The sequence below is a fragment of the Strigops habroptila genome, chromosome 7 (assembly GCF_004027225.2).
Source record: "Strigops habroptila isolate Jane chromosome 7, bStrHab1.2.pri, whole genome shotgun sequence".
Taxonomy (NCBI): domain Eukaryota; kingdom Metazoa; phylum Chordata; class Aves; order Psittaciformes; family Psittacidae; genus Strigops; species Strigops habroptila.
In genome coordinates, this window is record NC_044283.2 from 13913886 (window position 1) to 13941045 (window position 27160).

A 27160-nucleotide genomic window follows, 5' to 3' on the forward strand; every position below is an offset into this window, starting at 1 on the left:
AGATAACCGTCTCCATAGCATCACAAACCAGAGAAGGTAATTTTCTGTAAGGGGACGACTTAAGAGAGATTATATGGAGGATCCAAGGAGCCTGAAAAGCAGTAGGTGAGTTAGAAACATGAGAAACTGAATGAAGACAGGTCACTGCTGTATACTGTTATACACCTGGAAGAGCAGAGACTTGGCCTTACTAAGATGCAGAGCAAGGGATGCAAACACCTGCCAAGAGCCGTTCCACTGTGAAGAACACACTCCACAATTGAGTAAAGTGAACAAGAAATTTGGGCAAACTGAAGGAAAAAGGTAAAGCCTTAAGACACAAACAGTGAAGGCACCTGAGATCACTTGCACCTATAGTCCCAGGAGTCCATCCTCATCCACTTCAGGATATCAGAGGTATGCTTAAGGACCCCTTTTCTCCCGGAACTTGGTTTATTTGAGATGGAAATCTGGGTTTTGAAAGAAGCTGTAATATGCTTTCACTATGTCAGTTGGGTGTGGGCTGCAGAGATCACAATATTATGGTGTCTCACCAACCACTCCTTAGAGAGTCAGTCTCCTTACAAGGTCCCCTGTATAGTCACTACGTTAGATGGGTCCATACTGGCCTGTGTTCAAACACGGATGCTTGGAAACCACAGCCAAAAGCAATCTAACCAAACCACTGTATTTTTTTAAACAGTCTTTAAACATTTTGTCATGGGTTTTGCAACTTTAATATGTGTTTGAACGTGGGTGAAATAATTTCACCAAACAGCTAACTGATGTTCTTTCTCATGGGAGATGAACCTGGCATTAGCATTTCACTGGAGGCTTTCCATGCAATTTTCAGTGAAACAGCCTTATCTTAGCTCTGATCATAAGCTCAAAAATGTGTATTAGCATTTCTTGTAGGAGTTTTTCAGCAAGGTAACTTCTGAACATGAATCTAAAGAGGTAATGCATTGACCACAATAATTACAGTGATTCATTTCTAATACTTTGTTCTTTTCAGCATTGCAGTGAACACAATGGAAGAAGCTCTGAAATCACTGCAATGCCATTAAAGAAAGATTGTTATACCTGTTAGCATGCTACATCTATTGGAAACTACAAAGCTCTTATTGCAGGACTTGTGTAACAATGGGCTTTTTAATGAAACTAGATTAAACCCACATGACACAATTAGTCATACAACAATACTTCTGTATCTGTGTATTTTATTCATTTCCCTCCATAATTAGTCCAGTTACATTTAGAATCCATGTCATGTGCTGGTAAACATCCAGAATCTCCATGCAATAGTCTTTCATATATGAAATTGGAAGCTAGAACAGAATTAATGTTCTTAGTACATGTGCTACAGATTTTCAAACATATATTTAAATTTGCAAACATCAACATGTTTTCTTACGAGAAATTAAGTAAACATATTTACTGTTTTGTTCAGTGAGCCATTACAAATACTGCTTAGCAGAAGTTACTTGATTCAGTACAAAAATGTGACTACAGAGGACATGAAAAAGGAAGGAAAGTACTCAGCTCCTCATTCTGTTTGTAGCCAGTACCTAACTGGGAATTGAAGTCATGGCTATATATATGATTTATGAAATGAGACTGTTAAAAGAATAAATACCTAATACAACTCAGGGAGATTTATTACATTGATAAATCGCCTCTAGAGGCAATGGGAACTTTGTGCCCTCAGAACTAGTAAAGAGAAAGGAACTCTCCTTGAGCCTGCAGCTCATCTTTCAACACACACTCAGGACAAAACTCTGTTAGGGCGGTGGCTCTACAGTACGCCGTAGGGCTCCCAGCCCCACCAGGAGGACTCCCCATGGCCACACAGCCTCATGGCCTTCTGCACTATTCGGCACTCCAAATTCTGCCCATGCAGGAGGGACTCTGGAAATTCTGAGAGCCCTGACTGGGGCAAGAGCTCCTGCACTTCCCAATTCCATGGCTGGAGAGAGGGAATCTTCAGAGTGAGATGTTTTGATAAAGCAGACAAATACTTTGCAACAATGTTCCGTTTTGGAACTGTGTACCTCTAAACAAGATCAAGTAAACCAGGTTTTGACTGCAAGGCCAGGCATGCAGAGAAGACTGACATATCCTGATAGGGTTGGGAGATATAGCACTGTCTCAATGAAAGGCTTCAGTATTTGCAATTCAAGGGAAAAAGACAACTCTCGAGGGCAACTGTGAGAGAGAAGCAATGGAAGTGAGACAAAGATCCTGGAAGAAAACTGCAGGAAAAACAACTCTACGTTCTTCAGTGAAGTAGCAAAAGACTTTGGCTATAACATTCTCTCCCCCCCCAAACAACAAAACAACAAACAAATATCCCCAACCAACCAAAACCCCTCCAAAATCACCATCAAACCAAATGGGAAAATATACTGCAGGAGTACTGCCAGTGGGGATGCAATGAAATTACTGAGTTTCTTCCATCTCTATGGGTCTACAGATAGAGTAAGAATTTTGCGAAATACATATCTCAATCTTTAAAGAGGTGTTCTGTAGCATTTTAAATACAACTGTTTCCTGGAAGCCTGGGTAAGCTTTTCCTTGTTTGTTTTTTTAATTGTAATAGAAACCAGGAGTCCAGATAGCCCATTCTGCCAACTGCAGTACAAATCCAATACAACTTTTTCTGGTGTTTTGGTAACACTTTCAGTCTGGTGGGGTATTTTGTAATTATTTTTTCTAGTATTATTATTGTTGCTGTTTGACTTTTTTTTTGTGGGTTTTTTTTTTTTTTTTTTTAACTGAACATCAATATTATATTTCTACTGCAGTACTTTGCAATATTTCTTTTTGCTTCACCGTTATAATTCTGCATGACTACTGAAGAATAAAATGCATTTAAGAAACACACACAACTTTTAAGTACATGTAAATAGTCTTTTAAACATTTCTGCTATATTTTCAGACTCACTTAATCATATCAGAACCCTAATTACAGCCTGACTTTCTGTTCTTCTATTTGAATGTGAAGAAAAAAATTTCTTTACTGAGTTATGACTAAGAGTCTTTATGATATAATTCATTTTATAAGTATTCTCAGTAACAATGATGATCAGACACTGATTAACATCACTTCTGTTAATATTACATTATTAAAAACAATGATAAGAGAGTTTTTCCTTAATAAAAGCACAGAAGTGTCTCTTCACTTTCATTTCATCCCCTGTAAAAATGGCAGTATTATGGAAATACCTGAATCAAAGACTCACAAGTGTGCTCAGTCTTGGGTAAGTGAAATATTCATACAGTCGCATCACTATGGCAGGACTGAAACTAGTAAAAACTCAACCCCTATCTAGTCTAGGCTTATTACTTCTACAATAATCTACCGAAAGAATTACTAGTCATCAGACATGATTTCCTGGTCAGGAATTCAGGTTGACAGCCCTTTAGCACAAAATGCTGCTGGTTGTGAACCTATGCACGCTAAAACAGTCTTGAAAACTCCATGCGGCATTTCAGGCTTTCCTCATGACATACTTCAACAAACAAATTAACCATAGTAGCCGTGCACAATTACATCATCGTACAGCTGCATTCATCCTGAAAGACCCTGTGAGTAAAAATAGTGGACCAAATTTTCAGAGAAGTTGGGACAGAAGAATCTGTCTCTCTTCTTCTCCTGTGTAAGATGGGCAAAAGATCATGTCTTCACTGTCTGTGATTTCTGGAAGCTGGTGAAGTCTTTAGGACATGAGGCCTTAAACGCCAGTAATTTAAGTATCTGACTGCTGCTCCAGAACGGTAGACAAGGTACAGTTACAGTAAGTATTTCTTACTGTGGTTGATAACTGAAATAGGTATAGCAATTAACAGTATCTGCTATCAAATAGGAAAGAAAATTAATAGAGAGTCAGAAGGTGCCCTTTGACTAGAAGTACCAGCTTGAAGAAAGACAGTAACAGTCTTGCTGCTATGAAAGATATAAACCTTTCTGACAAAATTCAGAAAGAAGTTGCCAAAGCCATAACTGAGTGTTCCAAAAAAAGTGAAGTTTCTGGAATAGGACAAATAACGTCTAGAGATTCAAAGGACATAACTACTTACTTGGTCAAACTGACAACATCCCACTACCCCTGCTCATGTGATTGTCCTTCTGACCTATTTTTCCCCTGAAAGTCTCTCCCTGCCGTTTATTTAGCTTTCTACACAGTAGCCTGGCTAACAAGAAACACTAGACCCTAGAGCAACTTCCACTGCAATGTAAAACTACTAAACATTTGCATTTAAATGCTAGCCATGGAGCTTAGCCAAAAATAGATGAGGTGAACTTAGAACTTTTCTTTGCTGTGCATTGTGCCTGGGCACAAGGAAAATAAAGTGTTTTTATTGCCTTACATTCATTAGTTCTGCACATACTGTTCTATATAATTATTAGTTTACATTTTTGTAAGTATAAAAATTTTATACTAATTCACAGAAGAAACAATATATTTTGTACAAGGCTTTCTCTATCCAGTCCCCGTTAATCTAAATAATGTACTTAAGTCACTTATACAGCTTTTGAATAAATCGATTTTTCATGGTTACATGATGCTGTGAAACACATGGGTGTGCTTTTCCAGCAGTAAATTTCTTAAGTGTGAGAGTTGTGAGCCATCACTAAGTAATTAATGATCATTCAGGAAAACATGTTACTGCAGGTAAGAGGAGTGCTCTCAAGTGTCAAAGCATTCACATTTTGAAAGCTTCAATTAAGATAATTTGTAAAATCTATTGTTAAAGGCATAAAGTTCATAAATTTTCCTGCTGCTAAGAACTCCATGTGTCATCTCCAGCAATTCCTTTACCCAAAAGATATGGTTACCTTTCAAATACTAGGCATTCATTTTATTTTAGAACTTCCACTAATTATAAAGAACCGAAATCACTTCTGCAACAGGACTGTTAAAAGCTGCACATTTACTCCATGCTGCACTTTAAACAGAGGAGTATTCAAACAAAACATAAACCAGGTATTAATCCCTACACATATGTTGAATTACACTGTATTTAATACATTCAAGGGGCATGTTATCCTCCTCCCCTCAAAAATTCAATGAAGATGCAGCCAGATTCAAAAACAATTCTAGTTTTATTTAAGAGCCCCAAACCTCAGTTTGTTCACTGAAAGGAAACCAAAAGAGAATTTCTCATGCGAAGCCCTGAATCTTCCCATCCTTTCATCTCCTTGACTTAGCAGTAGTTGAAAATGCTCCTGCCCTCAGTGTAGCAGGAGCTTTTTCCACTGGGAGAAAACCAGAAGAGGAAAGGTAGATCAGTCCTGCTGCTGCTGTGCTTCACAGAGCAGGAAATTAAAGCAATGGTATTAACATGGCAGGCTGTGATGGCCATGCTAGCAGCTGGGAGGCTAAAATGCCAACCCTAAGGCTGGATGGCCGTCTGCAGCAATAGTGTCACAACGGTCAGTGGATGGAGCCAGAGATCCCCCAGCAAATCCTCAAGTGAGACTGGTATGTATTGCATAATAATTATGTATCTTCAGGTTATTATGAGTTCCTGAACTGAATTGTAACTCACATTTGGAATATTTAACTGCTTTTAGTGCACCGTGTTTTAAATGTACTGTTGTGCCCACAAAAGCCTTAGAACTATCAACAAATCAAACTTTCTTAAATACCTGGGAAAACTAAAGGTTATTTCTGCACAAATACCCTTCATATCTGATGCAGGAACTGTCTGACATTATCTGCTGGATAATGGATACTTATCTGCTGGATAAAGGATATTTCTCTGCTAGAAAGACTCTAAAGACTCTAAAGGCTTCTAGTCTACAGAATAAAAGAAATTTTGAAAATTAACCTAAATTTCAAATCTTTTAACCTAAATTTCAAAACTTTTAAATTAAGTACACTGTAACATGGGTTTACTTGTTTCCTTTTAACATCATACATTTTTCTAATACAATGAGAAGTTTTTTTCCACTCAAGCAAGCTCCAAATTCTTTCTCAAAACGGACTAGAAGAATGCCTCTGTGGGAGGCCACGAGCATTAGAAATTCTTACATCCCACTTCGGTGGAGAAGCTAAAACATCACACGCAGCTTCTGTAAATGCCTATTTCAGGCAATAATACTGATGCTGCCTTTCAGTTTAGTACTTTTATGTCTACATGTGTGCTATCACACCTTCGTTTGTGTTTCACATCCAAGAGAAGATTTTTTTTTCTCTTCCCTGATGGCATTTCAGATCGAACAAACCTCATGACTTTCAAAGTGACCCTTTCATCACAACCACTCTGCTGTCAATGTAGCTGCACGTTGGCATTCAGAGTAAGAACACTGTAATCAGTAAAAAGGCTGATTTAAACTTTAAATACCAAAACATCTTTGATACACCTTGGGGCACAGCAATGATTTCCTCCGAGTTTTCTTTTGTTTACTTCATAATGTCAGTTTAACACATACTGAGTATACCATTATCATGTTTCTACTGTATCTCTATTCAGCTGTGCTAGGAAGGATTTTACTCACATTCCATAAAAGCCCAAAATGTCAATTCAACACATGCTGGATATACCATTATCATGTTTCTATTGTATCTGTATTCAGCTATACTAGGAAAGATTTCACTCGCATTCTGTAAACCATGACAAGTATTATAAAACTCACAAAACTTTCAAAAAAGAGACAAAAAATAAGTGAAACAGTTTTCTGAAATCATCTGGTTTGTTAATGTTTCTTAGCTGTGTCTGTATATTGCTATAAGAAGTAACTTGAAAAATTAAGATCTCACTACCATAAAATTACTACTTTTTCAAATTCCATCAGAGTGTGAATTTTATTTATTTCCCTTTTCTGCAATAAGAATGTGACTGGAAACATACCACTGATCTGATTTAGCCATCCTTATGCATCCTGAATAAGAACTTATTTTAAAAGTAGGAATCGAAGCAAAATCACACAGATTGATGTTTGATCCTATTCATGCTAAACTCAGCCTTACACAAACTCCACTGAAGTTGGCAGAACTTCTTCTGAAAGGAAGTGCTACTCATCCACTGAAATACCTACAGGATTTAGGACCAGAATAACTACTTCTAAGGTGTTACACAGCATAAGATAGTAAAGTCAGATGCCCTGAAGCCACTGTGTAAGGGTTAACCAGAGACTCCTGCTTTTTCACTGTGGTGCCACTGAAAAAACAGCAGTTACTGATGTAAATTAAGTCAGGGGCTGCATGTTCTGTGTAATAACTGGCTAGAAAATCCTCTCTAGGAACATGCTTATCTTTGCAGACACATGGGCTTTTTGACAAACAGAAACAAAGAAAGGATTTGTACAGAGGATCAAGCCATCTCGCTTGGAGATAAAGTAAAATCACAGGTCTTAAAGGAACTCACAATGAGATACCATGACCTGGTTAAAATCCAATTCTCAGCTGGTTTAGGCAGTATTTAACTTATAAAACTCATTTGTTTAGTTTCTCCTTTTGCTCTTTCTATTGAGAAGCTGATACAGAACTCAACTTCTCTAGTTCCTAGAAGCTTTCTTCCAATTTGTGTTCTAAATTTATTGATGGCTAGCCACGACTTAAGTTTGGGCCTTTGTTGTTATTTTCTGCAGGAGCAGCATTTGCCATCAGCTTATTCTCCCTCTCAGTGTTATTTTCCATTTTGCCCATGTATTTAGCAACAGAAATCATATTCTTGGTCTTTGTTAGACACTATAAAGTTATTCTGTATCTTTTCACATAAAAGTCTATTTTCTTCGTCCTCACAGTAGCCCTTCTTTTCAGTCTTCCTGTGCTAACTACTGCATGAGCAGTTTTGTGCTCCAACATTCAGTTCTAAGTCATCATCTCAAAAATAATGACATGACACATGACAACACAATAAGGATTTTTTACATTACAATACAGCGACATTGCATGACAATATGATGTATTAGGTCTCTAAGAAAATATATAAAAGGATGTGCATATATAGTGTTAATATAAAGCAATCTTTCAAATAACAATAAATATAAACAGCTTCCATGTGACACTTACAGGTATCTTTCTTATATTTACCCTTAGCTGACCAGCATTTTCAGACTACCCTAAATCGTCATGTTTTTCCTTAGTTTCTAAACCTCTTTTTGTCTCCAACTGCAAGTAGTTACACACATCCTACTGTTAGAAGTGGCCAAAATGTGAAAGATGAAGTAAGATTTCAATGAAATCACTAATCTCAAACTTGAAGTGCCACCAAAATAACACAAATTTCCAACACAAAGGTGGCTTGAGTTACCATAATCAGGCAGTTGATATAAAAGCAACACCTCAGATTTCTGGAAATTTCGCTAGTGTTATTGCTTGTTGTAATACAACCTGATCAGATTTTTTTCTTTATTTACCTTCTAGAGGACTCCAAGAACTCCTGGGGAATATTCGATGGAAGAAGGAACATTACTGCACACCTGCCTGTGCCTGGCCAACCTCTCTCCCAGCTACAGTGGTCAGAAGAAAGGCAGCACACTTCTGCTACACAAACACCTTTTACAGATTTTACTGCAACAATAGGGTCTTGGGCTATTTCTATTTATTCACAAATCCAAGTCCGCTGCTTCAGTTCACTGTTTCTAGAGCCATCAAATTTAGAAAGATTTGGTTTGAGACAATACTTTTTCAATTTCTGAAAGAAGGTGATGAAGGAAGGATTACTTCAAAGCCAGGTATATAATTAAAACAGTCCACCTCCTCCCACCCTTTCATTAGTTTAGACAGGCATCATACCTAACCTCCCTCACCATGGTTTCCTTTCCCTTCTTGCAATCGCTGCCTTCTTCATTTATCAAAACTTGATATAAGGGTGTGACACTTAAATGGAATATTCTTCTAAAGAACAAATATTAATAAATCTGTTTGTACAAAGGTAATGCATGGAAATGCTTTATGTCAGATTTCCGAAGTTCTCAAGGTCTGACTATATTTTTATCATGTTTATTTCCATTGGGAAAGTTAGCTGGAAGTCCATGCCAACACTGCTATAATCCCCAGTTAAACCAGTTATTGTTTTGTTTCCCCACACGTTCCATCATCTGAGTGAATCTCTTGACACATGGCAGAAGAGCCATTCTCTGGTTCAGAGACTGAACATTTCTCTGTTTAATACAAATTGGAAAAGCACCAAAGACAAAGACTGCAAGCCCCTCATCCTAAAATACTTGACAGTCTCCCTGACAAGTGGGGTCACATCCTTGCAGGCAAATACGGAAACTGTATTGCACACGTTGAGCCAGTTGGTTTTGTTGTTGTTCTTTTGTTTTTTAAGCTATTTGTCTGGTAGATTGAAGGGGCCAATGTCCAGCAGCTTTACAAAACTACCTGAAATCACCCAGTGCACACACGTACATACAGATATTTTTCAATTTACCCAGCTAAATCAGAAATAACTTGTTTGTGCAGCAACTGTTGCAAAGCCATAGTGAATGAACTGGGAATTCAAGTAAACAGACGAAAATAAGCAGAACCAACTCTCTAGCTGTTTAAGTCAGATTTTAGTGCAGTTTTCCAGAAAGACAAATTCATTCTGCCTGCACAGTTCAACATGCTCATATTAAGTGTCCACGAACAGGCAGCCACACAGCTTTAATTGCGACAAAAGTAGGGATAACTGCTTTTAGCTTTTCTTTTTTTCCTTAAATAATACCTAAGACAAAGTTAAAGAAGGAAGGCATTTTTCATGTACCTCAGCCCATCTATCACTACCCAAATTTCCAAGGAGATGCACATTATTGCCCAATCAGTAAAGGCATTCCAAATCAATGCATTTGCTCATGATGCCTAATATGAAGAGCAAAAATGCTTTGTGGAGATACTGAAAATGTTCTTTTAATGTTTTTCTTTGATTTGTTTTCTCTATTGATTTTTGAATTTTTGCTTGTTGCCTCCTTAGGAGCCAGAACCAATCCCCTTAGTCCTTTCTATTTACTCTTTTCTGGATGACAATTCTTCAGTTGAAATATACCCTATGCTTATATCAGGTCAAATGCGTGACCAAGAAAAATATTTCTATTAAGCTCCTGCCTTTTGCTTGAAGTGAGAACTGTAAAATTATTTACTAACATGTTCCCATAGTCACAAGTAATACTGGAAAGCAATGTGTTTCTCTGTAACCAAATACCTTCATTTGTGTATAGTTAACCAAATAAGCACAATGAAGCAACTGTCTGGAACAGCATGGCTCCCCAATCTATAAAACAAAAAGCTATTTTTGAAGGGTATTTTTCTTTCAGATCATAGATCAACTACCTGGAACATAAGGGTCCCTTTAAATTTTAGTAAATGAAAGCTTTCTGCTCTTCATCTTTTGATAAAAATGATAAGAGTACCAAATCAAATGCATGCCGGAATCTACCTGTTGTTAGCATTACTGTTTCAGTCCTTAGCAATATGCCTAAAAGCACATCTGCAAGCTGAAAAGCCAAGTTCAGAAAAATGAAACAAATAAAAACCCGCACAGTTTATAGTAACAGCTGATCCTAGCTGTAAAGGAAGCAGATGGGACTCATCCATATGCTATCGGAAAGTGGGATACCACACAACATCTAAGCTATCAAGAAAGAATCAGATGTTCTGACGAGAGAGAAAATACTGTATATTTAAAGGCAATTTTATGTTATAGAAAGTTATAGCAGTATTTTTATAACCTTAATTTCTCATGCTATTTACTGCTTTCAGACATGTCCTGGGTTCAGCTATAGCAGTCATTTTTCTCCTTCTTAGTAGCTGGTGCAGTGCTGTGTTTTTGACTTTCAGCCTGGGAACAATGCTGATAACACCGATGTTTTTAGTTGTTGCTAAGTAATGTTTACTCCAACCAAGGACTTTCTCAGTCTCCTGCTCTGCCAGGGAGGAGGGGAAGCCGAGAGGAAGCAGAGACAGGACACCTGACCCAAACTGGCCAAAAGGGTATTCCATACCACGGCACGTCATGCCCAGTATATAAACCAGGGGGAGTTGCCCGGAAGGCCCAGATCACTGCTCGGGTCGGGCTGGGTATCTGTCAATGGGTGGTAAGCAATTGTATCCTCTCCCCTTGTTATTTCCCTTATAATTACTATTATTAATGGTAGCAGTAGTGATTTTGTATCATACCTTAGTCACTGGACTGCTCTTATCTCAACCCGTGGGAGTTACATTCTTCCGATTCTGCTCCCCATGCCTCCGGGAGCAGGGGGAGGAGGAAGGGGGGGAGTGAGCGAGCAGCTGCATGGTTCTGAGTTACCAGCTGGGCTTAAACCACAAGAAGATGGGATAATTCTTACAAGCACCAACAGCTCAATGAACATAAACTGACTTCAACCAACATTAAGATCTGTACCTACAGAATCATTACAAACCTTGCGGGTTTACTCTGAAAAATGCTGAAATGCTCTAAATAATTACAGGAGGAATTTAATAAGATACTGAGTGTTAGTAATACCATGACAATAGTACCTGCTTAATCAATACAAACAAATGACACTCGTGATGTCTACAAAAGGCTAAAAACATTAAAAATCTGAAACTTAATAATAAAAATATGCATTAATTTTGTTGTGGAAAAGCCCTTTTGCTGACCAGAAAGGTATGAAAGCTATTTTGAAAGAGAACTGCTCCCAGCTAAGAGGTAGGAAGGTAGTTTAGATCTCCTAAACCCCACTATACAGAACAGAGGAGTTTCATTGAAGATAAATCTGTCCCCATTAAAGCGAGCTAAAATATTGCTATTGATTTACAGAGGAATCAGAATATGATTCTTCACAACTTCTTCTCAACAGCTGAAGTGCCAATTACCAAAATTTTCATAAAAAGAAAATCAATGTTCAGTGCTACTGAGATATTCCCACCATACTCAGGTATTTCAGATATTTAAATGTACAGAGGAAAGGGTGAGAGGCCAACTAGGCAGCTACTGGTACATTATTAATGTTCTTTGCCTTTAAAACCAATGAATCTGGTGAAAAACATAAAAGGAGCTTTAATTTTAAAGAATTTCTGTAGGAAGCAAGTAAGTAATATAAAACAAAAGCTTGCATGCATCTGCAACACTTTACTCCAAAGAGAGTACAAAGTACAACACAAAATCCTGAATAGCATCAGTAAAGAAGCTAAATGAGGAAACCCAGAATCCATTCTGAAGGATGGTGAGTTGAAAGGGAAATGCGGAGGGTTACTCTTAATATGCTGAAAGTATAACATGTGAGAATATATTGATCTGTAGTTCCAAAAATCAGTGGAACACGTCTTTAATATGGAAAAAATTACAATTTGTTTCAACTGAGGTTTTTTAGAAAAAACAAAGGCAGATGTAGCAAGTAGCTGCACTTAAACTGTTTGAGCTACTTAAAACACTGGGAGGGAAGTTTTCAAGACATGAACAAAAATTCACTTTCCTTAGGCATTCAAATGCAAGAGCAGTTCTATTCCACGGAATTCTTCTTTCAAAAAGTCTAAGAAACATATGTCAGCAATTCTAGGGACTTGGTTAAACCTGAGATTTGTCCTTACAGAATGACAAGGGGATAGCAAGCCCTTTTGCAGAATTTGCCTTGCAAGAAGAGCTAGAGATGAGGAAGAACAGTCTTCATAGGCCACCTACCGTCCAACATTAAATGTGTTAATGACCCTAGTGGAGCCTGCTTGACTGATTTTCTCCAGTCAGCTACCATATGCAAAGGAATAAGCACAGAGATTAGTGACAAACTATTTTCCCAGAAGCAAGGGGAAAAGGACTATTCTGTTCTTCTCCCAATTTTCCTCTAAAGCAGTGTAATTGTTCCTCAGCTTTTCCAAAAGTGGATCCACAGAATTACAGCAATGTTTCATTAGTCACACAAAACATCAGCAACTCTTTCCCAAAATAAACCACAATCAATTAATTAGATCACTTTAGTGGTGAAGATGTACAAACAGTTGATTAATGTTTAATGTCACTCTTCACAAAGAAAAAGAGGCAATAAATGGTGCATGAAAAACCTGAAAGCTCAGGGGAACAGAAGCCTACAAAAACCTTACTTTCAGGTTTACAGCTAAACAACTGTAAAAAAACTCCCTGAAAGCAGCTGATTTTTCCCCTTTTTGTGGAGAACAGTTTGGAAGAGAATATGTAAAAATTTAAGCACTGTTTTGACATCTTATTATGTAGGAGAATTGAATTTGGATTAAATTCCTCTTTACCTATCTGCAAATAATTTTTGTTAACATTTCATTATTTGATAACTGTAGGATCCAATTCTGATCAAGTACCTGAAAGCTAGAACAATACTGTTTAGAGAAATACTACACTCAGGCAAATATTTGCATATCTATTAAGCTGCGTTTTCCAAAGATATGATGCAATTAGAATCACAGGATAAATTCAGGTTGTAAGGGACATCTGGAGTTCAGCCTCTGGTCAAAGCAGGGACCGTTGCTCATGAACTTGTCCAGCGAGTTTTGAATAGCTCCAAGGATGGACATTTCATGGCCTCCTTAAGCAAAGTCTTCCAGTGCTTAACCACTCTCGGTATCAAGCTTTTTCTTTTCTATCCAGTCAGAATTGCCCTCGCTGAGACTTCACTGTTGCTCTTGTCTTTTCATTCTACACTTCCAAGAAAGGTCTGGCTTTATTTCTCTTTTATACATTAAACATGTTCCTTGTTAAAGAAAATGAAATATAAAAATTACAACCTGTGAATACTGGATTGTCTATAAAGCTGCATTCATCTCTAAGATATCAAAACTAGGCTGGGAAAACAGCCCTGATAAACTCATTGCAACCTACAGAAGCAGTTGCCTGTGGCCGTCAGATCTGAAATGCATACAATCAGTAGAGAACTGTCAGACAAGAAGCAGCTCCACCATCAGTACATCCACATTTTTTATCATCTTCCTAAGAGACTATATGTAAACCCTCTGGCACATGTAAACCCTCTTGCACATGGCTTCTCTATCTTTGGAAAGGAAGAGAAGAATGGAAAAACACACAACTGTCCCCTTCCTCCCCTTCCGCCAGTGTCCCATTTTCCTCCTACCAGCTTTGACTGCTAATATAAGCACTGATAAATAAAACAGCTTCCAGTCTGAGTGGTTTTTATAGGTATAAAAAAGAATAGCAATCCTGCAATAACAGCCAACATTATAATTTTGTACTGATTGCAATTTAGGCACTAGTTCTCAATTATGCTAACACATAAGTGGGAATACACGTGTACATGGGTTTTTATCAAGAATATTGCTATCACTTTCTGTTGCTGTCACTTTTTACTGTCTTGGAGCCCTTGTGGTCTTCAGATATGGGTAAAGTGAAGTTTCCTACAAGTGATTTGTTAAAATATTGCCAGTGTAAAAATACCTGTGCTTTGATGTACAAAAAACCATGAAAAAAATATAGACATACCTGGTCCAATGCAGAACGATGCAATGATTGCAAGGATGCAAAATATACTGAGATAAGGAAGCCAGTGCACGGTTTTCTGGGTAGATACAAGACATTTACATTAAGTGCATTGTACATATCACCAATATTAAAAGAATCACAAATAATAGATAGTGTTTTCCACAACTCTTTATCCATTTCAGAATTTAGTCAAGGATTACTTTAGAAAATCACAGTATTTCTATAGAACCTTATTAGACTATTTGTATTAAGGGCCTTGGTCTCTGTGGAATCCCTGTAGAGAAACACTAGACAAACCCTTTCACCACAGAAGTCACAATTCCGAACGTTCACAGCTACTTGTGCTAAAGTTCAAGCCAACCTGGAAAACAGTTTTTCTTTCCATTGAACAGATTTGGCATCTCTATCCTCCTTGGTTATTTCAGTCATGTTTGAAAAACAGCAACTATGATGGCTCATAGAACTTCAAAGTTCACCAGTTAAAGGCTGGGTTGAAGTCTAGACACGACAGCTGTATCTGAACCTTAGCAAAACATGAGAAAGCCACAGTCCAGGGATTTTTAGCTGTAATCTGGTTTTGCAGGCAAGGAGGGCCGTGTGCGCAAACAACAATTACAGGGAAAAAAAGAACAAACTATAAATGGTTCTTTAAGGTAATTGAAAAAGGAATGAACTGTTTTCCTCGCAAGGTAATACTTTTTTCTACTTTTAAGTAGATTTTTCTTTATTTGGACCTCTAAAGAATAGGAACTTGAAGTACAATAAGCAATTTCTATTGAGTTTTTTGGACACTATTTCTTAATCATGTATGTGAATGCTTGATAACAATAATAATAACAGATGGGAAGCACCCATGAATTCGCATTCCTTTCTGTCTTCATCAGTGGGCTTTTTCTATCAGCAAAATGTGAATGCCACTTTTATTAGAATTCTACTATTTTTGCAAAGTTAAGATACATGTAACTGTAGTATCACAAAATATTACCTTGAATGACACTGTAAAAATATACTTGCTAAAATAGGTATTTATTTATTTCAGTGTTAAATAAAACCTCATTTTACAATGCTTTTTTTCTTCCAGTCTGGATTATTCTTTTAGTTATGTGGAGGACATGGTCTCCTAGGCATTAACATTAACCAAGAGACTTGTAGATCTATCAGAATTATGCATTCTGGCATTCTCACCAGAATGCAGATCTGTAAAGGCACTGAGAGCAGGTGCAAATATGAAATAAATACAAATTTCTCTGAGATCAAGCCTATTTGTACCCTGGTCCTTTGTTCAAAGCAAATCTGTAATAGTTAACAGGTTGAGACACTTGTGAGTGGAAGTAAAACTGAAATGCACCCAGACTTCAGAGGTTTACAAAAGCTGAAGATCCTCCGGCATCAAACTAGAATTTAAAAGACTTGGAAGAGAATTTTTCACTCAGCATACAAAACTTGCAATAGCATCTCTCTTCTCGAGAGCTGTCTTTTAGCTGTCATGGCAGGTACGTGAAGTAAAGCTTTATTGTGTGGTACATACCAGAAAGTCAAATAAAACTTTGCAATGGTGTGGCATACACCTGCTAGTCAAACCAACTTACTGACTCTCTTCAGCCAAAAAGATTTGAAGGTCAGAAAGAAAATGCATTGTTATGGAAATGGAAGCTAAGCAAGGAAAAATGGCTCAGGGTCAGTATTTAGATTGGTTTAGTAATCCTCCTCTGACCATTTGAAATAGCTGGGGAACTTTTCGCTATTAACACCTGAGAACGTAATGTGAAGTCTTTCCGTTTTCAATAAAAATATCAGAAATGTAACTTGAAACAAGCAGCAAACATGGAAATTTTTTCTTACTGGGAAAAAACATTCAAACCTAAGAATAAGGATGACACATAAAGTATGAAAGAAATCTCAAGAAGACTGCATTACAAACAAAGATAAAAACACGAAATATGGGTAAACTATTTACCCAACTATAGGTAAAATTGTCTTTGTAATAGTTCATGATATGCATGAGTCTTTGAGTTAAGGGGACTGAATGTGACAAAGCCCATATGGCTTTTTAATGTAAAAGCTGCTACGGCTGACCATAGTGCTTTGAAACTAACAGATTCATAAACAAGCAAAAGGCAGACCTTTCAATCCTTATGCCAAACTGATTAAAAGGATTGGCTTATGTAGGAATGCCAAGACAAACTGGTATCAAGCACCTGATGTTTAAAATAGGCAAAAGAGAGAGTAAAAACATGGAGCGACCATGGTGTTACCTGTAAAGTCAGAGAGACAGTAAGTACTGCGAAGAAGACAACCATCAATCCAAAACCTCCAATGAGAAGAGGTCTGCGTCCGAGCCGCTCAATAACCAAGCCCTGGAAAACAAAAAGCAGCATTTTACTTTCTTGATAAAACACTGTAGAACTCAGACCATGCAACACGTTCTCCAAATAAATATGATCATTAAAAATAAAACTACGAGAGCTGATTTTTTACTATGTACCAGCTATCACGTGTTTGTAATTGTGTTCTTCCACAATTCAACTTCTTCAAAAAAACAAGTCAGCACAGCATCCTTACTTGAGACCATTGAAAAAACTAGGAAACCATCAAAGCAGTACTTAGTATTAGTTTTATGCCTGGATTTCCTACTACAGAACAAACATAAACATATAGGTAGGAAAAATGTGCAACTGCTAAATTCAAGATTAGTACCATGACATTTAACTTCTTGTGCAACAATTTAATAATAAAACAAACATTGTATATTAGCTGTAGAAAACAATTAGCATGATGATAACTATGTGAAGCTTGATTTTTTTTTTCAGGGCATAAATAATTGTACATTGATTGAATTACTTACCAACTTGCACCAAATGTCTATAATAATGTTTTTAGAATATTTCTTTTGTAAGTGTCAAAATGTTGAAACAAATTACAGTCCCTTGTTTTTTGCATTTTGACTGTTCTTAATTTCAACATCTCTCTGAATTTAAGTTTAAAAGGTTTCAAGAGTAAGATCAAAAGCTTTTTAGTATAGATTAGATTTTTATTAATCTAAAATTTATTTTTAATTTCTTTTTTCTCCAAACACAGAAGAAATATTTAGTCGTGATTTTGGATATTTAATGTAATAAGAATATCCAGCTATAAGAAATCCACCCAGCAGAAAACTGCTCAGATAAGTGATTGTAACACTGATACTTGTGCACTCAAGCAGATTCTGAATTTATATTGAAGTCCTGAAGATAAATCAACTTTATTAAAAGCAATCACAAAATCTGAATACTTATGTGATAGAGAAGAACACAATGAAGATTTTCTTGAAAAGCTGTAGCATGAGACAGTCAATGTTAGTTTGACTCATTGAATTAGGCCAATATCTATTTTAGGTCATGACAGTTGATGTACTATTCTCATTGATAACTGCTATAATTACTAATTACAGTTGGCTTTCATGTGAGAAGGATTAAACGACTATACAAAGCCTGAAATGTACCACTTCAAATAAGTCAAAGTCAGAATCACACAACTGTTTGCCATGTTGCTATTCACTGGAGACTAAAATCCACCTTCAACACATGCTTTGAGCAAAAGATAAAATCAACAGCTAAAATGAAATCTGGAGTAAGGCCCTTAATTCTGTGTGGTGATGGGCACCTTTCCACTGTGAGTGTCGAGAAGACATGCACTAAAGGAAACGACAAAGTCATCCAGGGAAGAAATTGCTTGTGCAGCAAGCACTTCTCCCACAGCATCGGGTTCAACAGGAGATTTTAGGACAGGCTTTAAAACACGCCAACCCAGCACCCTGCCAAGCTGGACTTCCACACCAAAGATGCACACTGTGATGCTGCAGAACACAGAAAGCAAATCTGGGACGAGCTTTAGCATTCTTTATTTCTTTAAATATGGAGATATATTCATTTTGACAGATTCCACAGCTTCCATAATAGAATTTATTTCAGAGCCATGCTTAAAATAGACCTGCACTGATGTTATCAATATTTGACATTGTGCTTATGAGGTCCAAATATTTCAAAACTGCAACTGCTGCACTGTCGAAACCTCTACAAGATGTCAGGTATTTTCCACTATGATTAAAGAATCCATCTTTCAAACACACGTGGCCACACATACGTAACCAAGGGACATATTTTATGGCTCTGAGGGAAGAAAAGTCATCTGATGGGTCTATAAGAAGACAGAGACTTCTGCAACAGATGCTTCTCATGTAATTTGATATGAATTACACATTCAGCAATAGATGTTGAAGATGTAATTCGACATACCAGAAAATTTCTCATATTTTTTTCCAATTCTGTATTGGTGGTCATGATTAAACAGTCTTGGTGTTACACCAGCTGGTGGGTTTTTTATTAAAACAGGGTAAGGGATGAATCCCCTCTTAGAGGGGAAAAAGTTCAGAGATGCCCTTCACTCAGAGCAAAACATGGGAAAAAGTGATAGGTTTTGGTTGTAAAGCTCAAAGCAAAGCAAATCGTCATAAGGGAGGACAGTTTGGACTAAGTCCTCTGAAAAGACATATGTATGCATTTGTGTCTACGTACACTGAGAATAAGTAGTGCGGACATATTTGGACAAATCTAGGTTGGTTGGGGAGGCCCTCTCAGTTTTCACTGAGACCAGCCAAGCACAGATACTTTTACAGCAGATCTGTGGGTCCATATCCTTTACACAGAAGAGAATAGTAGTTTTTTAATATACTTAAACTCTTTTTTACTCAGAAACAATCTGGGAAGAAATAAAGCAAACCCATGTGTAATCACTCTTTTCTCTGAGCTGATGCCAGGTTTCCCAAGCATTCATCGCTGATATTTATTTAATACAGTAACAATGAGGAACTTTCACTAAAGTTCCTTCCTTTCAGCTTCTGGGTATTCCCTGCAATTTCTGCCCCAAAGAATTTGCAGTTACAATTCTTGGTGACATTTCTTGTGATTTATGGAATGGACCAACTTTGGTCACTGGAAAAAATAAGCAGGAATTCTGTCTTTCTCCACAGCGACACTATGATGTGTTCAGAATTGCTGGAAATCCTATAATCCTTTCCAAAGTTGATATGAAGTTAAGTACACTGACTAAATCTAGGAAATAGAGACTTGAAAGGTTTCTCAATTAGACAAGATTAACTTGCACAGTTATAAGGAGAGAAAAGCCTACTTCCATTTTAAAGCTAAGAACAGCTCCAATTTGTTCAAATCTGTGGCCTACCTCTTGTATTACTAGTTCCAGACCAACAAAACACATCATCTGCTTATGGCACAAAATCAAATGAGGCACACCAGTCTCTGCTGGAATGGGATACTACACAGAATCAAGCTCATGAGAAGCCAAGCACAACAATCAAAATCACGCTCCCTAGCTAGTTATAAATTACAAAGCTGTGGTCTTACTAAAGGCAGCATGTGTGTTTGGAAGGACATGAGTCTGTGGCTTTGCTGGTCAGGAGGCAATGCAGAAGTATTCCAGAGCCCTTTGGCTGATCAAAGTTGTTTAACTGGGAGCCAAACCACAAAGAGAAGAGCCTCTTAGGAGGCACCATCTTTCATCAAGGCCAAAAACGTTTTTTGGATCGTTTAAAGCACACAGATACTTTAACAACCAGTCTGTCAAGCTGCTTAGGTCTACAGTATTTCTAACTAAAATTTGATTGATTTTTGAGGATTTCTTAAGAAAACCTATGACAATACTTCAGGACTTCAAATCTCTCTGCTGAATTGTTTGTTCACCTTTTCTTGATGGAAAAAAAGCTCAGTTAAACCCTGAAGTTTCAGTAAATACTCAAAAAGAAAGGTCTAACATGTCTTCTACAACAGTGAATTTGGTGAAAAAATACTGGTTTTGAGGTTATAAACAGAAAACAACTTCATTTTTACTTATGATTATACAAATCCAAAACTCATTAACTTGCAAAACCCACTAAGATGCTTATGAGTCATAAGAAATTGAAGATGATTCACTAGTTTTCAAGTACTTATAGTTCTGCTATGTGCTGGTAACTGTTACAACATGTTGTATATATGTTATATATGTTACAAGACCTATAACAAGTCAAAATATACTATATGGTAGAGTAAATGACATAACAAGAAATTCAGTATATGCTCAAGTGCAGCCAAAAAAAAAAAAAGAATCTTAACTGTTTTCTGTGATAGCACACTGAGTTATTTGCCAAATTGTGTAGGCTGATATGTGTTTATGTGTGATCATAAACACGCATTTGGAGAAGCCTATACCCAGTCATGGTAAATTACTGAAAATGTGTAAAAAAAATATTGCAACCAGTATTCTCTCAATACAAATATTTGGTGATAATAAGGTAACTGATATGCAAACTAGGTTAACAGTTCACACAAGTCACTGCAGACTGGCAGGAAATACTTGTGAATAAAGTTAAAAAAGCAAATGTCAATTTTTTCACTTGAGTCAGCTGCAGATGCTGCAGCTGACATAATGAAAGCAGAGTGCATTAAAGAAGATCAGACAAGCTTCTCTGGGTAAAATGAATGTGTAAGCAAGTTCTACAGCCCAAATGGGAGGTCACTGAATAATATTCCATACTTATTCCCTGGCCCTAAATTTTACTAAGAAAACACTATTAGATTTTCTTGATGTCTCAGCTCTGTAAGGCAGTTTGAACTATATGCTCGTGTCAAAGAGTAACCACATTTTTTTCCCATCTATTTTGGATATAGGTCTGAGTAAGACATGTCGAGATTCAGAATTAATGTGACAAGATAACTCTGTGTTATTTCCATTTTAAATAGCAGGATTAAAATGGATAATCACATTTATATCTCTGTCAGGTCTATTTATGACACAATGTGTAGTATCTTGCATCCAGGAAGAGAAGAGGAACAGAAGACTGAGTGTTACAAATTGTTTTGTTTTTTTTTTTTAATTTATATTTTTATGTATATCTGGTTTTCTACTGTATGAATTATACACTTATAAAACAAAGACATGGACTATTTTATATAAATACGGAATTTAGAGACCTAGCACCAAGTTTGACTACATAAGCACAAGCCTTAAGTAAATCTGTGCCTACCCTGTTCGCACATCAGTTTGCCTGTATCTGTGCTAACACCACAACAGGGTAAGATGCTACTCATCTTCTGTAGGTGCCAGGCTGTGGATTACTATCAGCAAAAGGTGAAACTGACTGCTAAATTTCTAAGGTTAGTCTGAACTAATTTGCAGTGAAGCATCCTTAATCAGCTTCACTTGGCAGTGAAGTTTTCCATTCACCAAAGAGGAATTCTCCATTCTCTCCATACTCGACTCCTTCCAGACCAGCAAGGCAAAGACAGCCCATGCAGGAATTCACTCTAGCGGGCTGCTTTTGCGTCAGCAGTGTCTGGGAACAACCCTTAGGGCAGCACAAAAAAATCCCATTACCTTATTCCTATTATGTCCCTTCAGTAAATTGTAGATATTTTTAAAGCAAAGCTCCTTCTGTTAATGATTTATTTGTTGAAAGCATTAAGTTTGTGTCAGGTTCATGTAATCAAAGCTAGACTGGATCTTGACCACGGTCTTTGACAGATTATTGTGGCTGTTGCTTTATTTTCTAACAACAATGGCATTTGAATGCCCTGATGCAGATCATCTTGAATAGATTGGGGGAAAAATTACTCAAACCCACTTTTTAAAAAATGCTCAACAGCAGGAGATATGTCTTTAAAGCTTTCAGTTTCTGAATATATCCTGCAGAAGGACTTGTACTTCATAAATGCAGTCTTTAACCCACTATACTTTAGGTCTTAGAAGTGGCATTAGAAGGTAGACCTTCATAAGGAGACTTTTTATGCTGGAACGCGCTATGTGGTTGCTTCAACATACATAATCTTTGTCTATCCAAAAGCCCAAGTGTAAATAAAATGATTGGAGATGTGTAAAGACCTCAGAGCAGCCTTTCAATATCGGAAGGGAGCCTACAAGGATGCCGAAGACGGACTGTTCTTCAGGGACTGTAGCGATAGGACAAGGGGTATTGGGTTTAAACTGAAAGAGGGGAAGTTTAGGTTAGATATAAGGTAGAAGTTCTTTACTGTGAGGGTGGTGAGGCACTGGAACAGGTTGCCCAAAGAAGTGCTCCATTCCTGGCAGTGTTCAAGGCCAGGTTGTACAGAGCCTTGGGAGACATGTTCTAGTGCGAGGTGTCCCTGCCCAAGGCAGGGGGGTTGATCTTAAGGTCCTTTCCAACCCAAACCGTTCTATCATTTTATGATTCTATGGTTAAGAAGGAATAATGTTAATGTATTAACACAGTCACACTCTGTGATTCACCCTGCAGTGCAAATGTGCCCACATGCACTCTGAGAGTCAAATACCATAGTCTGTGAAGCTGTTTGGTTGGAATCTCTTTTCTACTCCTGATTCTTTCTGATTACATATTGTCCGATACAGTGACTTTTGAGCTCCTCCATTCGGAGAGTTTGGATGACACAGTTGGTTATAAAAGGCTCTTTGTAAAGTCTCCCATATTATTAATGGATATTTTTATGATTAATTGACCCAGAACAAACCACACAGAATCTTACTCGATATCTTTGTATGACAGTGAAGTTTGGATAGCCACTCTCTAAGAATAGTTTTGCAGCGAGCTGGGCATTCACACTGTTACAATTTCATCCAGCCCACATCTACTGTGTTTTATATTCTTTAGTCTCAACATGATGGACTTTTTAATATAACATTTAAGAAAAACTGAAATTCACTGGCCTTAGGATGCCAACAAAAGTTGAAAATTCAAAGAAAAAATTCTATCCAGCCTATTACAGGCCAAGATATTACCTCTTAATTCTGGTACTCCTTGAGCAACAGCTTGTCAGGGTGAGGGAAGCAAAAGGGGAAAATGTCATGTTTGCCCCATTCTTGCATTGTCATAGAATCATATAATGATTCCTCTGCTCGTCTACTGACAGTCTATTGGGGATTATGGGTAGATGAAGGTTGACTGATCTGGTGTGAACACCGCATGGAATGCATGAAAAGTCTCACTAAAAATCGGACTATATCAAAGCTTCTTGTGAACCCTCAAGATTAAAGTATTTGTCACTGCATTTTTTCCACTGGCTGTCACTGGAATATATTTCTTCCTGTTCTGACCCCAGTGAGGCCACAGAGTTTCAATAGATATATCTTGCATTACTCTTTGGATACCATGGAGGAAATGTGTTAGGACTGAGAACACCTACTGAAGTGTCTGGAGTACCCTTGTTTTAAGATGTGCCATGCCCCTTTGTATATTAAAATCTATCAACATTAAAAGAAATACAGACAAGTCAAAGAGCCCTTTCTCATAATATCCCAAAGCAGAATAAAATCATCTCACCTAAGGAAGCTGGCTTCCTTGATTTCTGTATGATGCAATAGAGGACTTCCTATATTCTTTTATGGTCTACTACTGATAATTCAGCATTTTAACTCATTCCAGGCTTTGCACAGCTTGTCTCTGTCACAGGCTTTAGAAAGCACATTAGTAACACCTTGATTCATCACCTTATGGAAAATGCTTCAGGCATAATCTTCTCAATATAGTCACAGCTAGTCTCTTTTTGTGAACATTATATAAAGACCAAATGTGGTGTCACAGGTGGCAAAATTGGACGTGGGATGCTTAATTTGAATAATATTTCCTTTTATTCTATGCTGGTTTCATGGCAGAAGGGAATCCTTCTTATGTTTGCTCCGGTCTTCCTTTCCATTCAGCCTGTTGCCTTGTCAAAGAAAGGCACTGGCAATTTGTTCTTTCTGTCCACTAAGACAACAACTACATTAACCTCAGTTACTAAAAATTACAAAAAAACCCCACAGTAACTAATCTTACTAAAGAATAACTAAGCTTGTGCAGTCCTCTTGCTGTAGAATTTATAGAACAGCCTTCTAATAAACACAGATTTGCCAGGGAATTATTTAGGTTTATTCCATCATGCTTCGAAGCACGGCATCAGGTTGGTTAACTTACTGCTGTGACACATCTATGAGTAGGAAATTTATTCAGTATTTCATTCCAGAGGACGCCAAACTTTCAGAAGCAAACTGAAATTAATGGGCTCTCTCATTAAAAAGTAGCTTGTGTAGGTAGTCCTCTAAACTGAATCTGTCTTCAGTACCATAGGTGAAGAAGTCTACAACTAACTAAAATCATAGAGAAAGTTTAAATTGTCTACCCAGAGAGAAGCCAGGGCACCAAGTATGCAATGTTACAACACAGGTACTTCATGAAGTAAACTAGGAAGTGATGGTGTAAGCAGGAGTCGCAGCCAAATTATATGAATGAAAGGAAAATGATGATGCATGTGTTTAATTTTTTAATGTCTTGTTTATGTGGCTTTTGCTAGAGAGGAAGAAGGATGGAGCTGTAGACAAAGCATGATACTAGCAGGCATATCAAATGATCTGAGACAATATGGAGCTATAAAAGGGATGGGATGTTATTTGTCGTTCCTCAAGGACCAGACCAACACTACTACTATTATGCTGCTGCTCCCAGGAGACACATTAGAGGGAGACTTTCAAATGTTTCCAGAGTTTGAATGGTATTTTATCTCCTAATTATTTTGCAGCTCTATGAAACATATCTTCTTCAACCTTTTCTTTCAGCATTCATATGAGGCTCATCAATGGAGCTCATCAATACCTGAGCATTCTTATTGAGGCTCAGAGTCTCATGACCACCTAAAATAAGCATAATGATTAGACATAGTACATTATTTCATTGCGGACCTCTCCAATAGCTATTTCATTTACAAGACCAAAACTTTACCTTTATTACTGGTAGGAGGATCTACTGAAATCCTGGGATTATTGTAAGTAAAATCTGGTTTCTGCTAGCAAGCGCAATATATAAAAAAAAAATACCAGGATAACTAAATTGTCCCCTTGCTTTCTCTTGCTTCTTCTCTGTTTCCCTCCAGGTAGTACATAAGACATATGCACCTGACTTAATATTTAATGCTGTCAAATAGATAAAAACAAAACAAACAAACAAAAAAAAAAACCTGCAAAAAGAGCAACAGGGAGGTTGGAAGTGGATGGAAATTCCCCATCCTTATTTCTAGGAATGAAAAAAATTTTGAGAAAGTTACTTGTAGCAATGAAAAGCTGCAAAACCTTCAATTAAAAAAAAAAGCCCCACCCAAATTCACGTTGTTATTCCTTTAAATAGCAGCAATGAAACATTTATAAAGATCGCTGAAATAAAATTAAGGCTACAGAGCAGCATTTCTCTTGAACTGAAAGAGCAAATTTGAAGGGAGCAGAGATACTGATACATCACTATTTCCAGAGGCACAAGAAGTAGCTTGAACAGAAAAAGTATTAAAACCACTCCTCTTGGGCATAGGATAAGTTAAAACACATACCAGGAACCAAAGCAGGCACATCCACCGCATTATGTATGAACGGTGTGCTCTGAATCACAAAATGGTATCAAAGTCAACTGATAGCACAGAAGAAACTGAAGAGATGACAGACTCTATTTATAGAATGGCTTTAATATCATGGTGTCATTTCCATGTAATTTTCATCTGATGTCACAAAAAGAGAGGTGTATTCTTCATTTAACTCATTGACAGAATTATCAGTATTATTTTTACATGTATCTTAAACAAAGAAGCATTTCTGCAGTATCATAAAGAAGAAATTGCAGGAGGTAGGAATTTCGATACTTCATTATTTCCACATATTAAAGAGATTGCCCTTGTGATTAAAAACCAGAAATACATTTGTGGAAATTCAGAAAGATCAGCAGAAGATCTTTGTGACCTTTGAGAGTCCTTATGTCCTAGACTATAAGAGAACATATTTGATGGCTGGATTTAATTTAACATTTTGTAGGTCATAAGCAGTTCTCTGCCACTGGAAAGGATTTTTTTTTTTGCCAAAACCATTTTTCTGACATTTAAAAATGCCTGTCTGGTGTGTCCAGTATTGTGCAAATACAGTTGGTATAGAATATATAAAGATAAGGAAAAATTCAAACAAAGAAAGGAGTATTTGCTTGTTTGCAACTTTTCAATCCAAAGACTTCTCCCATTGTTTCTTATTTATTACAGTGCAAACAGAAATGTATTTCCTTTAGCAATTAATTGTTTATTACCTACTAAAACTTTTAGGTTTAGTTTGCTCATTTACTATATTTCTCTTTTATATAGTCATGTTGAAATAGGAAAGAAAAAAAAAGATGTGCATGGATACTTTTTTCTACTAACATCTTCTATGTTCAGTGCATAGCAAGGATATGTGACCTGCTCAGGAGCTCACATGTTATGAAAGGATGCCTGCTTGACCTCAGTGTATAAAAGGGCAGAATTTACACAACATGGGACAACCTTGTTGTGTAAGGGTGCTGGCTTACTTTTGCACCAAGCAGGGTTACAAACATTTACTCCTATGTTTTCAAATGGTTGAAGAATTTTCCTCACTGGTCATAGGCTGCTATTGAAAACACTTCATTAAAACATGCCCAGTAAGACTTATGACTGTTTCTGCAATCCACATTAAACACACCTAGCTGTACTATGCCTCAGCCTTCTCCAGCAACACTGCCCTCTTCCCAGCAGGCACATGAGAAGACACTGAGGTGTGAATAAACTGCTACCAGGTAAAGTCATTCTACTGGGTGAAATAATTTATGAGTTATCACTTTATATATTTTCTATTCCTGCCTTCTTCCTCTTCACTCATACAAAGCTTCTCAGGATATATAGACTTTTCATTCTTCTTTTATACAACTAAAACTAGACAACATCTTCTTAAAAAAATCCCAAACCACACAACTGGTCTCTTA

The 27160-nt window shown here is 37.1% G+C and overlaps 1 protein-coding gene across 2 annotated transcripts in view; it reads right to left on the reverse strand.

Annotated features, from left to right (window-relative positions):
• The window catches only part of SLC2A9 (solute carrier family 2 member 9), a 109212-nt gene that overhangs the window by 22658 nt on the left and 59394 nt on the right, over positions 1–27160 (reverse strand). For both annotated transcript variants that reach the window (XM_030492846.1, XM_030492845.1), the window contains 2 exons: positions 16611–16712; positions 14356–14431 (listed from right to left, as the gene is read on the reverse strand). In XM_030492846.1, the coding sequence (XP_030348706.1) occupies positions 14356–14431; positions 16611–16712 (178 nt within the window). The remainder of the gene's footprint in view (positions 1–14355; positions 14432–16610; positions 16713–27160) is intronic.